The sequence below is a fragment of the Nannospalax galili genome, unplaced genomic scaffold (assembly GCF_000622305.1).
Source record: "Nannospalax galili isolate Female #2095 unplaced genomic scaffold, S.galili_v1.0 scaffold1382, whole genome shotgun sequence".
NCBI classification, from domain to species: domain Eukaryota; kingdom Metazoa; phylum Chordata; class Mammalia; order Rodentia; family Spalacidae; genus Nannospalax; species Nannospalax galili.
The window spans coordinates 1,151,044-1,168,766 of NW_008348397.1; the positions used below are offsets into that span (position 1 = coordinate 1,151,044).

General features: G+C 40.6%; 1 protein-coding gene across 8 annotated transcripts in view; it reads left to right on the forward strand.

The window, feature by feature from the left end:
• The window catches only part of Cdk12 (cyclin dependent kinase 12), an 82,602-nt gene that overhangs the window by 27,985 nt on the left and 36,894 nt on the right, over positions 1–17,723 (forward strand). For all 8 annotated transcript variants that reach the window (XM_029569471.1, XM_008845301.3, XM_029569472.1 and 5 more), the window contains exons 6-9: positions 2,865–3,054; positions 6,826–6,882; positions 7,698–7,799; positions 13,177–13,254. In XM_029569471.1, coding sequence (XP_029425331.1) covers positions 2,865–3,054; positions 6,826–6,882; positions 7,698–7,799; positions 13,177–13,254 — 427 coding nt within the window. The remainder of the gene's footprint in view (positions 1–2,864; positions 3,055–6,825; positions 6,883–7,697; positions 7,800–13,176; positions 13,255–17,723) is intronic.

Below are 17,723 nucleotides of genomic sequence, written 5' to 3' on the forward strand. Positions count from 1 at the left end.
GCACAAATAAAAAAATGTGCCCCGTTTCTAAAAGGTCAGAGAGTCCTTGAAACCTGCTGTGTATATTAAGAATCCCTTTCCAGGTGTGGTGGCTCACACCTTTAGTCTCAGCAAGAGGCAAGTGGTGTTCTGTGAATTCAAGGCCAACCTGGTCTACATAGGGAGTTCCAAGTCAGCCTGGGGTACAGGGAGACCCTGTCTCAAAAAAGAATCCCTGCCTGGGAATGTAGCTAAGTGATAGAGCACTTGCATAGTATACCTGAGACTCTGAGTTCGATTTATTTTTATGCTACTAATAAACAGAATTCTAGACCTAGACAGATAATAATGTGTCCCAGTCTTAACTTTCTAGGGTTCTTGTTTTGTTTTCTTTTGCTTTTCTGAGATAGTCTCATGGTAACCCAGGCTAGTCTCAAACTCTCTCATTCAGTTCTTGTGGTGCTGGGGATTGGGCTCAAACCCAGGGTTTTTGCTGTGTATGCATGGTGACACATGCCTTTAATCCCATTTCTTAGAAGGCAAAGGCCAAACTGGTCTACATAATTGAGTTCCAGGGCAGCCAGGACTACATAGTGAAATCCTGTACTGTCCCTCAAAAAAAAAGATAATAGAAATAGGGGCTGGAGAGATGGCTCAGTGATTAAGAACACTGGCTGTTCTTGCAGAAGACCTGGGTTTGAATACCAGCACCCACATGCCAGCTAACAACTGTCTGTGACTCCAGTTTCAGTGGATCCAACAGCCTCTTCTGGCCTCTGTGGGCATTGCACGACATGGGCGAACTTACCTACATGTAGGCAATACACCCATACACAGAAAATAAAAATAAAATTTTAAAAGATAAATAAAAAAATAAAACACCCAACCAAACAAATAGAAAACATACTATGTTAGGCACATACTCTTAATCAGCTGAGCTACATATTTGTCTCTATCATACACTGTGCTAAAATTGAAAAAGTATGTAATATATTTAAATTGTTTACAACTATTATTGTTTTTCTCACTTCTTTCATCCATTTCTGAACTTATAAGCTTAAATCATTAGTACCTTTTTTTGAATTTTTTTTTTTTTTTTTTTTTTGGTCTTTTTGAAAGAGGGTCTCCCTGTAGCCCCAGCTGTCTTTGAACTCACAGAGATCGGCCTGCCTCTGCCTCCCAAGTGCTAGGACTACTGGCATGCACTGCCATGTCAGGTCCTTGAATTCTTTTTTAAAAATTTTTTATTGGGGCTGGAGAGATGGCTCAGCAGTTAAGAGCACTGACTGCTCTTGCAGAGGACCCGAGTTTGATTCCCAGCACCCACATGGTGGCTAACAACCATCTGTAACCCCAGTTCCCAGGGAATCTGATGCCTTCTTGGGCATTGTACAACACGAGTTGGGTGCACTTAACATGCAGGCAATATACTCATATACATAAAATTAGTAATGAAAAAAAATTTTTTTTTTCATTTATTGGGCCAGGCATCTTAGATCATGCCTTTAATCTTAGTACTGGAGAGGCAGAGGCAAGTGGATCTCTGTAAGTTCAAGGTCAGCCAGGACTTCATAGTGAGACCCTGTCTCTTTTTTTTTTAATTAACTTTTTTCTTTATTTTATGTGTATGAGTGTATTGCTTGCGTATAGGTTGGTACACCCATGTTGTGCAATTCCTGCAGAGATCAGAAGAGGGAATCGGATCCCCTGAAACTGGAATTATGGACAGCTGTTAGCAGTTAGTTCTCTTAACTGCTGAGCCATCTCGCCATCCTCCTTTTTTTTTTTTTTTTTTTTTTTTTTTTTTTTTGTTTGTCTTTTTTTGAGACAGGGTCTCCTTGTAGCCCCAGCTGTCCTGACTCATTAGGTAGACCAGGCTGGCCTCAAACTCAGAGATTCACATGCCTCTGCCTCCCATGTATGTTTGTGCCTTGATATGCCATGATATATACATGTGGAGGTCATAAGACAACCCAAAGGAGTTTTTTCCTACCATCATGTGAGTCCCTGGGATCAAACTCACATCATCAGATTTGGTAGCATGTGCCTTTACCTGCTGAACCATCTTGCTATTCTTTGATTTTTGTTTGTTTGTTTGTTTGTTTGTTTGTTTGTTTGTTTGTTTCTCAGTGTCTCATTATGTAGTCTTGACTAGCCTGGAACTTGCTATGTAGAACATGTTGACCTTAAAGTCACAGAACTCTGCCTGCCTCTGTTTCTGGAGTGCTGTTGTTACTAAAGGCATGTGCTACCTGTGCCTGGCTTATTCTTCAATTCTTATTTAATTACTTTGAATTTCACCACTACTTTATGCCAAGTATACTTTGCTCACCCTGGCATAATATCTGTGACCTAAGACTAATGTGAAGACCTTTACAAAAGGTGCCCTAGATAACATATAACAAATGGGCTTTTGGAGATAGGGTCTTCCTATAGCCTCAGGTGACCTGGAACTCATTATGTAGACCAGGCTGGCCTCTATCTCACAGAGATCTGCCTGCCTCAGCCTTCCAAGTGCTGGGACTACAAGACTGTACTACCATGCCCAACTCAAAAAAATTATTCTACACTAAGCAACCAAGTGGATTTGGCCCAGGGTCTATAATTTGCTAACTGACATATATAGTAAAGTAAAACATAATGATGGTAATTGTGTTCTCTAAAGGTAAGTAGTCTACATAGCAGAATAGTAGGATTCAAGATTTAATTTAAATAGTTTATTAGCAAAAAGGGGAAGTTGTTTGATTGGTTTTAGGTTCTTCACCTATAAAATTAAGGGGTTGTTCCAGAGAGACTGGATAACTTCAAAATTATATTCAACTTTGAGATATTGTTAATTTAACAGTTTTTTTTCTTATTTTTAATTTCTTTTTCATGTTATGTAGGTGCCTTTTACCTTGTATTTGAATATATGGACCATGACTTAATGGGACTGCTAGAATCAGGTTTGGTGCACTTTTCTGAGGACCATATCAAGTCATTCATGAAACAGCTAATGGAAGGATTGGATTATTGTCACAAAAAGAATTTCCTCCATCGGGATATTAAATGTTCTAACATTTTGCTGAATAACAGGTAACATAGTCACTAAATAGGGTTAATTATATTTTCCTTTGAATTTTGTCTATTTAATTGGGATTTTAAGTGGACTCATGTCTCTTTTTTCCTTTTACGTACATCTGATGCTTATACCTTAATAATAGGAGTAATCTTACCAGCAGAACTTCCAAACTGAATGTGTTCATCCTTTGTCTCCTCTTCTTCCTCCTCACTTTTCTTCCTAACTATTCATCCTTTGTATTAATTTCTATCTCATATCTAGATAGGAATGCAGAATAGTTTCAGGGGATATGGCCCAATTGGTATAGTGGTAAAGCATAAAGCTCTGGGTTTGATTCCCAACACCACATAAACCAGGCTTGGCATATATCTGGAAATGTAGCACTCTGGAGTTAGAGGCTGGAGCATCAGGAGTTCAAGGTCACCTTCAGCTACAAAGGGAGCTCAAGGCCAGTCTGGGTACATGTCCTACTTCCAAAAAAAGATGGGGGATGGGTGGATACAGCAGAATGAAAATAATCTATTTCATGTCTTTTTTTTTTTTTTTTTTTTTTTTTTGGTTTTTTTGAAGTAGGGTCTCCCTGTGGCCCCAGCTGTCCTGGAAATCACTGTGTAGACCAGGCTGGCCTTGAACTCACAGAGATCCACCTGCCTCTGCTTCCTGAGTGCTGGGACTACAGGCATGTGCCACCATGCCCGGCTTATCATATCTTATTTTTTAAGTATTTGTTTATTGGGACAGGGTCTAAATATGTAGCTCGTGCTGACTTTGAATTTAGGATGATTCTTCTGCTTCAGCCTCCTGAGTGCTGGGATTATAGGTCTGTGCCATCTCTGCCTATCATAAGCATTCATTATAAGCATTCATTAAAGCCTTGTTTGTTTTTTAATTTGGAAGTACCTGGAAAGGAAAGATGCAGCTTTGAGGAATCAATAGAAATTTATCAGGCTGACAATAAGGAACCAGCTTTTTTTTGGGGGGGGGGGTGTCTTTTTTTGAGACAGGTTCTCTCTGTAGCTCCAGCTGGCCTGGAACTCACTATGTAGACCAGACTGGCCTTGAACCAAGTGTTGGGATTAAAGGTGTGAACCAAATTTTTATGTAGAAGAAATTGCATGTACAAAAGTATATAAACATGAAAACTCTGTGAGTTTAAAGCCAGCCTGGTTTATCTAGTGAGCTTGGGCTACAGGAAGACCCTGTCACAAAAAAGACCAAAAATAAATAAGTCAAAAAATGCAAAGAAAAGAAAAAGTAAATAGTTTGTTATGTTTGGAAAATTGTAAACATCATTAATTATGGAAAATTAAGCTGAATCATTATTAGGAACCATTTTAATATCTTATATACATTTATTTGTTTGTTTATTTTTTTATTTATTTATTTGAGACAGGGTTTCCCTGTAGCCCCATCTGGCCTAGAACTCACAAAAATTGGCCTATCATTGCCACCCAAGTGCTGGAATGAAAGGCATGTGTTACCACGCCTGGCTTCTTATATATTAGAGCGTAAACTTTATCTGTAGTTTACAGGGGGCCATTTAAGGATGCTGGTTCTGTTTAATCTTTATTTTAAATGTCTAAGTAACATACTATTTAAAATTATACTTAAATACCTTTATTAAGAGGCAAAACATGATGTTAAAAGATTAGTCCATAGCTGAGCGTGGTGGTGTACGCCTTTAATCCCAGCACTTGTGAGCCAGAGGCAGGCGGATCTTTGTGAATTCATGGCCAACCTGGCCTACACAGTGAGTTCTAGGACAGCTGGGGCTACAGGGAGACCCCACTTCAAAAAGACACACACACACAAAAAAAAGTAACCGCTGTTTTCTGTGATTCAAAATTCTATCAAAGTTGAAGGTTTGTTTTAAGATTTATTTTTGCTGGGTGCAGGGGTGGTGCCTTTAATTCTAGCACTTGGGAGGCAGAGGCAGGTGGATCTCTGAGTTCTGAGGCCAGCCGGAGCTACATGGGGAGAGCCTGTCTCAAAAAAAAAGAAAAAGACAACTGGGTGTGTTGGCGCATGCCTATAGTCTCAGCGCTTGGGAGGCAGCGGCAGGTGGATCTCTGTGAGTTCAAATCCATCCAGGTGTACATAGTGAGTTCCAGGCCAACTGGGTGGGAGACCCTGTTTCAAAAAGGCTCCTCCCCCCACTCTGTGAGTTTGAGGATAACTTGATATATGTAGGCAGTTCCAGGCCAGCCAGAGCTATATAATGAGACCCTGTCTTAAAAGCAAACAAAAAAGAAATACAGACTCAGGAGTAAGTGTGGTAGAACATTTGCCTAGTATGTATGAGGCCTTGGATTCAGTCCCTAGTACTCCGGGGTGGGGAGGGTAAGTACAGATTCCTGAACTTATTGACTTAGCATTTATGAGAATGAAACATATGCAGCTTTGGGGGGTTTGTTTGTTTGTTTGTTTGTTTGTTTTTGTGGTGCTAGAGATCTAACTTAGGACCTTAGGGTTATATGCTTTCTCCCATTCATTTACATCTCCAGCCTTTGGTGCTTTGAGACAGACTTTCACCAAGTTGCTCAGGCTGGCATTGAACATGAGATCCTCATGCCTCTGCCTTCTAAGTGTTAAGATTACAGGCATGCACTGTCATACTCTACTTAACAAGCTCTTCTGGTGAAAGTTTGAAATCTCCTATGAGGTGATAGTGTAAGGGGCCATTCATTATAAAAGTTTGCACAGGCTTACCCTATAGCCCCAGCTGGCCTGGCACTCGATACCAGGCTGGTCTTGATCTCATAGAGATCAGGAGTAAAGGCATGCATCACCATGCCTGGCTACACAATGAGTATTTTATCATACTTCACTTTTTTTTTTTTGCTCAAGTTATTTTAAGGTAAATTGCAGACTTCATTGTATTTCATTCAAAGTACTCTGACAAGATTATTTCCTAGTGTATTCCAATATTCAGACCATATTTTATATCTTTTTAAGCATGTCTTTTGTAGCTGTTTAAGCCAAAATTGGTTAAAAATTACTATTATTTTTGTTATGCCTTTTAAATATCAATTTAGAACTGACCTTTGTTTTGAATTTTGGTTTTTGTTTGTTTCATCATTAGGCGTTACTTTAGGAGATGCTAGGCACTAATGTCTACAAAGAAATAAATATTTACAGCCCAAAGTGGGAGGCACATTCCTATAGTCCCAGCTGTTAGGAGAGGCTGAAGTTAGATGATACTGGAGAATGGGAGACCAAGTCTAGGAATGGGAGACTCAAGCTGGGCGTGGTGGCACATGCCTTTAACCCCAGCACTCAGGAGGCAGAGGCAGGTAGATATCTGTGAGTTCAAGGCCGGCCTGGTCTACATAGTGAGTTCACGACAGCTGGGGTCTTTTGGGTCTTTTTGAGACAGGGTCTCCCTGTAGATCCAGCTGGCCTGGAACTCCCTTTGTAGACCAAGCTGGCCTCACAGAGATCCATCTGCCTGCCTCTCCCTCCCAAGTGCTGGGATTAAAGGCATGCGCCAACACACCCGGCAATTCTCTATTTTTTAAAATGTGTATGAGTATATTGCCTGCATGTATGTAAGTACACCCGTATTGTGCAGCGCCTGAGGGTGTTGGATCCCTTGGAACTGGAATTACAGACTCTTGTTAGCTACCATGTGGGTGTGGGAACCCAACCCAGTTGCTCTGCAAGAGCAACTAGTGCTCTTGACCACTGGGCCATCTCTCCAGCCCCAATTCTCTTACCTTTTTAATTGGTATTTCCCAACTGTATTTTGCTGTTACTTATGAAAATAATTGTTTCTTATTTTACAGTGGGCAGATCAAACTAGCAGATTTTGGACTTGCTCGGCTCTATAACTCTGAAGAGAGGTAAGGCATTCATCAAAACTACATATGGAGCTAGACGTGGTGATAGATGCCTAGAATCCCAGCACTTTGGAAGCAGAAGCAGGCAGATGTCTGAGTTTAAGGTTCACTTGGTGTATGTAGCAAGTTCCAAGTCAGCCTGGGCTGTACAGTGAGACCCTCTGTTTAAAGAAAAGCAACAAAACTGCATATAGGAAGGATCACTTGTGTCTAAGAATTCAAGTCCTGCTTAGATAATAGAGCTTCACCTCTAATATAAAAAGCAAGCAAGCAAAACTGCATGTGGGAATTAGAGAAAAATCCTTTTTATTTTCTGACATTTTGGTATTTTATAAATTGTAATAACTAGCAGAGTTCCCTAATTATTTGGAATTGTTACCAACTAGATTTTAGATACTGTCTGGATTTTTAAAATTTTTATGTGCATGTAGGTAGGTGCACCCCTGTCGTGCAGTGCCCTTGGAGGTCAGAAAAAAGTGTCCAATCTCTTGAACTGCAGTTATAGGTGGTTGTTAGCCGCCATGTTGGTGCCAGGAATCAAACCTGGGTCCTCTGCAAGAGCAGCCAGTGCTCTTAATTGCTGAGCCATCTCTCTAAAAAGAGTCACCTATCTGGAGTCTTGATTCAGCTCTTAGCTGAAATAATTCAACCCAAATTGGAATAGAAGTCTTTGACTTCTGTCAAGTTCAGTTTTGTACTGTTTGCTGTTGGAACTGTTTTAACAATTTCAGTTGTCAAGTATTCCTGTTTGCATTTAGTTAACGTATTTATCATCAAAAGCCATTGTACATTTACATCATGATGATTTTACATTTCAGTCGCCCTTATACAAACAAAGTCATTACTCTCTGGTACCGACCTCCAGAACTACTGTTGGGAGAGGAACGTTATACACCAGCCATTGATGTTTGGAGCTGCGGGTAAGGCCCCATTAAACTCTTTGGCTGTAACTTACATGCTGTTAGCATGTACTATTTGAGCTCTGTATTAGCTATTTGAAGTTCTTAAGTTTAAAAGATTAGTTAACATTTTCTGTTGAATATTTCTTTGGTTTTCTTTGTGTCAGGGTCTCCCTATAGCCCCAGCTGGTATAGAGCTCACAATGTAGACCAGGCTGGCCTCAAACTCTTAGATCTGTCTGCCTCTGCCTCCTGAGTGCTAGGATTAAAGGCCTGTGCCACCATGCCCAAGAGGAAGAACAGGAGTTCAAGATCTTCCTGGAGGCTAACCTAGACTTTTGGAGACCCAGACTCAAAAAAGAAAACAAAAGCAAAAACAAGATTCATGGGGCGAGAGCTCATAATTCATCTCTATTGTCTTTTCAGTCTGTGCAGCTTGTCATCTTAGTGCAATAAACAATGTTAACTATATACTAATCATGTCTTCCCCACCAAAGGATTAGAAATAGAAATAAAGAAAACAGAAACAGTGCCAAGATGTTAGCATTCTAGCACTGGAGAAGCTGAGCCACTTAAGTGTACAAATCAGGGTAGACAGAAAGATGAGTCTAAGAAATTAAATGTAAAGAAAGCAGTTGGCAGGTGGAGGCAAGAAGAGTAAGAGTTCAAGTTCTTCCTAGGTGACACAAAGAATTCAATGACCATGTCTCAAAAAGGAAATAAAGAAACTAGTTATTTTTCTTGGATTTTCTTTTTACCTTTCTCCTATTTCACTTGGTACATATCTATGTTTAGAAGCTAATATTAGAAACAACTAAAATTTAGTTTTTCCATCTCTGTCTAAAGTTTGAGAGAATTAGTTAACCAGTAATCAAGTCAGGGAAGAAATTTAAAAGACCTACAGTATAGCAAATTATATGTGAAGTATGAAGTGAAAATTTGTCTTGAGGCTAGAAAGATAGCTCATAGAAAGATGGCACTTGCTGACTCTTGCAGAGGACCCACGTTCTGTTCCTACATGAAGACTGACAACCTTACATAACTTGAGTTCCAGGAGATCAGATGCTGTTCAACTTTCTCCATTGCTATGACAAAATACTCTGACCAATACCCACTTGGGGAGGAAAGGGTTTATTTGTCTTTCATCTCCTGGGTCACAGTTCATCAGAGAGCCTAAGGTAGGAACTCAGGGCAGAAACCTGGAGGCCGGAGCTAGTAGAGCACAGGCCATGGAAGAAAGCTGCTTATTGGCTTGCTCCCCTAGCCCCTGCTCAGCCTGCTTTCTTATGCAATACGGGCTCACCTGCTTGGGGTGGCACCACCCACAGTGTGCTGGGCCCTCCCACATCACTCAACAATCAAGAAAATGCCCTACAGTCTTGGCCACAGGCCAGTCCAATGGAATTCCCCAGCTGAGGCTCCCTCAACCCAGGTGCATCAAGTTGACACTAAAGCTATCCAGCACAGATGCCCTCTTCTAGCCTCTGTGGGAACTGAGTGCACATGATGCACTTATAAACAATACAGGCAAAATACTCATACACATTTAAAAAAAAAAAAACCCAAAACTTAGTCTTATAGGCTTAGTGTAGTGGCATGTGCCTTTAATCTTAGCATTTGGGAGACAGAGGCAGGAAGAACTCTTGTGAGGTGGAGGCTAGCTGATGTACATAGCGAATTCCAGACCATTTGGGGCTACAGAGAGACGAGTCTCAAAAAAATTGTCACATTCAATTTAAGGTTAAAAATGTTAACATTGAGTTTGGAGATATGGTTTAGCAGTTAAAACATATATTGCTCATGCCAAGGTCCTGATGGGATCTGACCTCTGCGGGCACCTGCACTCACAGGCACAAACACATATATATAAAAATTTAAAAATTGTACTTGACTATAGAAAGGTGCTCATTTCTTTTTGGTTTGTTTGTTGGGTTTATTAATTCTTTGAGGATGTCACACAGTATATTTTGATCATATTCTCCTAGTTCCTCCACCACTTTTTTGAAAATATAAATAATAAAATTTGTGTACATGTTTGTGTGGGTGTATGCTCGAGCTCTCGCATACGTGCCTACACTCTCTCAGACGCTAGAATAAGGCTTCAGATCTCCTACAGATGCTAGGAATTGAACTCTGGTTCTCTGTAAGAACAGCAAGTGCTCTTGACCACTGACCCATCCTTCCAGTCCCTCCACCCACTTCTTTTTTTTCCTTTTTAAGAAATAGTCAAGACTAAAAATGTATGGAGTATTCACATAGGATTATCCTTTAAATTTGTTTGAAATAATTTCAAACTTCAGGAGAAGTTGCAAGAATAGTACCCCCCCAAAAGTATGCAAATAATCTGTATGAACAAAAGTGTCCTCTTTTATATAGTCATACTACAATTAACAAATTCAAGGAATTTAACACAACTGGGCAGGGTGGTGTATCCATATCAGTATGCTAATAATGTTGTAGAAATAATCTCTTGGATTCAATTCAGCATGATCTGTATTCCAAAAAGTAGCCTGTTTTTGTTTGTTTGTTTTCTCTGCTGTTGTGTAGTCTAGTCTCTTAATTCATAGGCTGGAGTGATCTTTCTACCTAAAGTTTCCAAGTAGCTACAATTACAGGCATGTATTACTGCATGCTGCTGGTCTTCTTTTCTTTCTTTCTCTCTCTCTCTCTCTCTCTCTCTCTCTCTCTCTCTCTCTCTTTCTAATTTATTTATAGTTTTTCTTTTAGGTGTATGAGTGTATTGCCTGCACGTATGTAAGTGCATTGCCCATGGAGGTCAGAAGAGAGTGTCAGATTCCTCTGGAAGTGGAATTACAGATGGTTGTTAGCCACCATGTGGGTGCTGGGAATCAAACCCACGTCCTCTGCAAGAGCAGCCAGTGCTCTTAACTATTGAGATATCTTGCTATGCCCTGGTCTTTTTTCAAAAATTTCTTTATTCTAGAATAGTTCTATAGTCTTTTTTTTTTTTTTTTTGGTCTTTCACAACATTTGCAATTTTAATCTGTTGTTTTTCCTTTCTAAAATGTTACTGCTTTTACATTTATAGAGAGATCCCGTGAAGCAATGTAAATTGTTCATTTAGTTTTGACAGCCCTTTTCATTGCGGAGGGATTTTTGTTTTCTTTTTTTTGAGACAGGGTCTCCCTGTAGCCTCAGCTGTCCTGAAACTCACTAGGTAGACCATGCTGGCCTCAAACTCAGAGATCCTGCCTGCCTCTGCCTCCCTAGTGCTAGGATTAAAGGCATGCACCACCAGGCCTAGAATTTTGTTTTGTTTTGTTTAGTTTTAATTTGTAAAAAAATTTTTTATTTGCTGGGCATGGTGGTGCACTTTTTTAATCCCAGCATTTGGGAGGCAGAGGCAGGTGGATCTCAGTGAGTTCAAGGACAGCCTGGTCTTCTAGTGAGTGCCAGGCCAGCTGGGGCTATAGGGACACCCTGTCTGAAAAAGACCAAAAAAAAAAAATGATTTGTACTGAATGTTTCACTTGCATGTATGCAAGGACAGTAAAGGGCCTTGTATACCCTGGAATTATGGACAGCTGTTAGCCATCATGTGGATGCTGGGAAATAAACCTGTGTGCTCTGGAAGAGCAACCAGTACTTTAACCTCTGAATCAGCCCCTTTTCAAAAAAAAATTTTTTTTAGGAAGGGAAGTATGAGTTTATTCTGTTAGTCCTATGCATAGCAGTAACAGACTGACCTCAGCAGCCTCAGGTCTGGGTGTGTAGAGAGGGTCCTCTGTCAGGCACACCCCCATGTCCTTTAGCTTTGTCAACCCAATGGTGGTTCACAACTTGAGTTAACAACTTGAATGGAGTGAGTTCAGAGTAGAAACCTACCTTTTGCTGAACTGGACACTCAGATTGAGCCAGAAATCTCAGGGATACTTGGGGGCATGTACACAGGAGTGCCTGCCCTACAGGCCTCTCACCTCCTACCCCCAACCTCCTCCCAACCACTGCCCCCCAGTTTCCTGCTTCCCATTGCCTCCTTTTCCTTCTTGTGTCAGAAATTACCCTTTTCCCTGCTCTGACTTGTCAGCTGAGGCCAGCACCTTCCTCCAGAAATAGGGGCATCCAGTGGAAGCTGCCCTGTTTTCTCCCCAACCCTCCTTTAAATTTTTTTTTTTTAATATTTTATTATTTTTATTTTACGTGTATGCATGTATTGCCTGCATGTAGGTGAGTGCACCCGTGTCATGCAGTGCCCTCAGAGGTCAGAAGAGGCTGTTGGATCCCCTGGGACTGGAGTTACAGACAGTTGTTAGCTGCCATGTGGGTGCTGGGATTCGAACCTGGGTCTTCTGTAAGAACAACCAATGTTCTTAACTGCTGAGCCTTCTCTCTAGCCCACCTTTAAATTTTTTAAAATTAATTTATTTTAATTTATATATATGAGTTTTGCCTGCATATGTGTAAGTGCAGTGCCTATGGAGGCCAGAAGGGAAGACTTCAGATCTAGAACTGGAGTTATGGATGATTGTTAGCTGCCATATGGGTGCTGGGAACTGAACCCACATCCCCTGCAAGAGCAGCCAGTGCTCTTTGCTGTTGAACCATCTCTCCAAGCCCTCCTTTTTGTTTTTTAAACCTTTGTTTTATTTTACTAATATTTTGATATGTGTGTATATAATGTGTATACATGTGTGAGTGAGGGCACATGTCTCTTTTTTGTTGATGTTTGCTGCTGTGCCAGGCTAGCTGGCCCATGAGGTTCCAGAAATTCTTTTGTCTCTGCCTCCCATCTCACCATAGGCACATTGGGACTCTAGGCATGCACTGCCATAGTCAGCTTTACTTGGGTTTTAGGATTTCAAACTTAGGTCCCCAGTCCTAAAAGCCCATTTCAAATCAACAAAGGTGTTTAAGCAGAGTTTATTTGAAATTCTTGTTGAAACTGATCTTGACTGGTAACAAATACATTGTTTTTGTAAATATAGTGCCAAGTATACTAGTATACTATGTTTTATACAGAGCAAATTAATGACAAAACTAATAATCTCTTTGTAGAAACTTCTGCACCTTCTTATAAAACCATTTTAAACCGGGCATGGTAGCGCACACCTTTAATCCCAAGCACTTGGGAGGCAGAGGCAGGCAGATCTGAGTTCAAGGCCAGCTTGGTCTACATCATGAGTTCCAGGATAGCTGGGGCTACAGGGAGACCCTGTCTCAAAAAGACCAAAAAAAAAAAACCTGTTGTCACTTATAAGAAATGTTTGTTTGTTCGTTTTTTTAGGAAACCCAGATACTGAAATTCTGGGCTAGTTTACCACATCAGTATACCACATAAATATATTAGATGCAGCCCAATATTACAAAAATTTATTGAGACAAACTCTAGGCTCTTGGGACTTCTCTACTAACCTCTCAATTTTACTTCTCTTTTTAGCTGCATCCTTGGGGAACTGTTCACAAAGAAGCCTATTTTTCAAGCCAATTTGGAGCTGGCTCAGCTAGAATTGATCAGGTACAGTTACACATGTGCTTAAGTGCCCAGGTGTGATAAAAATAAAGATTTCTTAAATTTTTCTCACTCATAACCTCTTTTTGCCTGAGAAATTTTTATATAACACCACATATATAAGGTTTATAATATGTATACAAATCAAACATGTACTGATAATAAATCATAAATGTTTTGTGTGGGTTTTGTTTTGTTTTTGGTCTCTTTTGAGACAGGGTCTCCCTGTAGCCCCAGTTGGCCTAGAACTCTATGTAGATCAGGTTGGCCTCGAACTCAGAGAGATCCACCTGCCTCTGCCTCCCAAGTGTGGGATTAAAGGCTGGTGCCACCATACCCGGATTTGTTTCAGGTTTTTTTTTTGTTGGGGGGAAGGGGTTGGTCTTGAGACAATGTCTCCCTGTAGCTACAGCTACCCTGAAACTTGAAATGTAGACAAGACTGGCCTCAATCTCACAGGGATTCACCTCCTCTTCCTGAGTGCTGGGATTAAACCCATGTCTGGCCTCAGAAATGTTTTTTTAAAACGATATTTAGTATACATACAATTTTACAAATTATTTAATTAAAATTTTAAATTATCAAATTTCCATATTAATAAGAAAGATAACCTTCTTTATTTTTACATTAAAAATTAAATCTTTTTAAAAATTTTACTTTAACTGGGCTTGGTGGTGCACACCTGTAGTCCCAGCACTTAGGAGGCAGAGGCAGGTGGATCCCTGTGAGTTCAAGGCCAGCCTGGTCTACCTAGTGAGTTCCAGGACAGCTGGGGCTACAGGGAGACCCTGTCTCAAAAAGACGAAAAAAAATTTTTTTTAATTTTAATTATGTGTGGGCATATTCATGTGAGGTCAGCCTGCCAACTTGATTTCCATCCCTGGGACCCATAGTAGAAGGAACCAACTCAGAAGTTGTCCTCTGACCTCGAGACACACTGTGACACACACACCCAAAGTGCAACAAATGAATGAATTAATGAGTGAATAACTGAATGACAAAAATTAAAAGAAGCAGGGTGTATTCATGTGTGCCTTTAATCCCAACATTGGGGAAGCAGAGGCAGGTATACTGTGTTTTTCGCTCGAACTGCCACATGTACAGGTGCCCTCCAAAGCCAGAGGGTATTAGATCTCCCAGAACTGGCAGTTGTGAACCTCCCATTATGGGTGCTTGAACCAGATTCTGGTCCTCTGGAAGAATAGCAAGTACTGTTAACCACTGAGCCACTCTCCACTCCCATGGAAATTCATTTAATGTTTTTTATGCTATTTGTTTATGAAGCTCAGGCAAGCTAGCAAGTTTTATAAATCAAACATTCTAACATAACGCAAACTAAAATTATACTGATTTCATACTTAAATGCTGAGCGATGATGGCAGGAAAATAGTGAAAGCTTTTTTTTTTTTCCCCATAATTAAGTCATTATATATCAGAACAGAAAACTTAGTACAGTGAAAACACTGCTGTTTACAACATGGTAGTCTCAAATCTTAGTTGAGGTATTTCCAACGGCATTCATCTGCATTGTGTGCCATTACAGTACAGTGCAAAGTTGTCATGTTCTGTGTTCAGAACCAAGACTTCAGTGAAGGCACACATTGCAACATGGGGGAATGCTGCCAGAAGCAACTCATTTATTATGCTGCTTTTTTAGTCTTTTTAGGACAGGGTCTCCCTGTAGCCCCAGCTGGCCTTGCACTCGCTATGTAGACCACCAGGCTGGCCTTGATCTCAAGGAGATCACCAGCCATTGCCTCCTGAGTACTGGAACTAAAGGCATGTACCACCACACCCGGCTCACACATTTACTTTTTAGAGAAATGTTTTGCTCTTGCCAACTTTTTTTTAAAATATTTTATTTATTCTTTTTTCATTTTATGTGTATGAGTGTATTGCCTGCATGTATGTGCGTGCACCCATGTTGTGGAGGTCAGAAGAGGGCTTCGGATTCCCCTGGAACTGGAGTTAAAGATGGTTCGTAGCTGCCATGTGGGTGCTGGGAATTGAGCCTGGGTCCTCTGCAAGAGCAGTCAGTGCTCTTAACCGTTGAGCCATCTCTCCAGCCCCTCTTGCCGACTCTTTTATGACTCTAACATTCAGTTACGCATCCCATGATCATGACCTGCATTTTTAAGAATAGACAGTGGGGGGAAGGGGTGCGCTGTAGAGATGATGACTCAGCAATTAAGGATACATACTGCTCTTGCAGAAGACGTGTTTAATTCCCAGCACCCATGTTGAATGGCTAAAAACTCCTTTAGCTCTAACTCTAAGGGATCCAACATCCTTTTCTGGCTTTTGTGGGTATCCACATACATGTGTGCATACTCACACACGTGTTTAAATTTTTTAATGATTATAAAAATATTTTCAAATCAATAAATTTTTTAAATTATAAAAATAAAAAGTTATAAAATTAAATTTAAAACATCAAAAGTGGCTAGGTGGCTCAGCAGGGTCAAGGTTCTGGTTCTTAAGCCTAATGACCTGAGTTCAGTGTCTGGGACTCCATGGTTGAAGATGACAACTAAATTCTGCAGTTGTCTTCTGACTTCCACATGTGCACCATGACATGTGGATGTGTGCACATACAAATATAAAAAAAAAAATGAATGAATGTAAATAATTTTTTTCAAGATTTTTAGACCAACCTTGGAAAAAAGAACTGAGAAGCTTCAGCTCCTCACGTGATTTAAACTTGCTATGGACCAGTGAGATGGCTTAGCAGGTAGAAGTACTTGCCACCAAGCCTGACAGCCTGAGTTCCATATTCAGGATCCTTCACTTGTGTGCCATCAGGTGCACCCACCACAATATACATATAAACACACAAAAAAACGAATAAATAATATGGAATTGTAAAACAAAAGAAAATATAAAGACTGGATACAGCCACAGCAAAGCATTTACTGTGCAATCATGATGAGCTGAGTTTGATCTCCAGAACTTGTATACAAAAAGCTAGGTATGGTGGTGCATGCTTGTAATCCCAGTGCTGGGGAGGCAGAAACAGGTAGATCTTGGCACTCTCTGGCTGACCAGCCTAGCTTATTCAGCAGGTTTCAGGCCAAGTGAGAAACTCTGTCTCAAAAAACAAGGTGGGGAAATAGATGGTTCAGCGGTTAAGAGCATTGGCTGCTCTTGCAGAGGACCTAGGTTCGGTTCCCAAAACCCACATGGTGGCTAACAACTATAACCAGTTCCAAGGGATCTGATGCCCTTTTCTGATCTCTGAGGGCATTGTACAACATGGTTGCACTTATACATGCATAAAATAATAAATAAAAATATTCAATGAAAAAAAAGTTGTGGGGCCGGGCATGGTGCCGCATGCCTTTAATCCCAGCACTGGGGAGGCAGAGGCAGGCAGATTTCTGTGAGTTCAAGGCCAGCCTGGTCTACATAGTGAGTTCCAGGACAGCTGCTGCTACAGGGAGACCCTGCTTCAAAAAGACAAAAAAGCTGGGCGTGGTGGTGCATCCCTGTAGTCCTAGCACTTGGGAGATAGAGACAGGCAGATCTCTCTGAGTTCAAGGCCAGCCTGGTCTACATAGTGAGTTCCAAGACACCTGGGGCTTACGGGGAGACCCTGCTTCAAAAAAAGACCAAAAAAAAACAAACAAAAAAAAAGATTTTATCATGCCCAAGGCCTTGATTTCAATCTCCAACAACACCACAAAAGAAAAGAAAAACATTAAACTTACTCTGTAAAAATTTATTAACCACTTGGCATGGTGGCGTACACCTTTAATCCAAGCATTCGGGAGCCTGAGTCAGGCATATATCTGTGAGTTTGAGGCCAACTGGTCTACATAGGGAGGTCTAGGACAATTAGGACTACAAGGAGACCCTGTCTATAAAATAAAAAAAAAAAAAAAAAAAAAAAGAAAAAGGAAAAAAAATTATTGAACCTACTACAACAGATTACTTTTACTGTTAAACTTAGGGAAATCAAGCTTGCCTTCAAAGAACTTAGAACCACTTAATTATTGTGTTACATGTGGTAATGTGTGTGTTCTGTCTACTATGTGAGTCCCAGGAATTGAAATCAGGTCCTCAGGCTTGGTGAAACATGCCTTAATACATTGAGTCATTTTTATCCAGCCCTAATTTAAAAAATTTTGTGTGTGTGTATGTGAATGTGTATGAGTGTATTTCCTGCATGTGTATAAGTGCACCTGTGCTGTGCAGTGCCCAAGTGGGTCAGAAGAAGGCGTTGGATTCCTATGGAACTGGAGTTACAGACAGTTGTTCTCTACCATGTGGGTGCTGGGAATTGAACCTCTGCATGAGCAGCCAGTGCTCTTAACTGCTAAGTCATCTCCCCAGCCCTTAAAATACAACCTGCAATAGATGATTTGAGGACAGTCTTGATTAGTATCAGATTTGGGCTTATTTTATTATACTTTTTTCTTTTTTTCTAGGGGGTGGGTGGTTGGGTTTTGGGTTTCTTAGGTAGGGTCTTCCTGTAG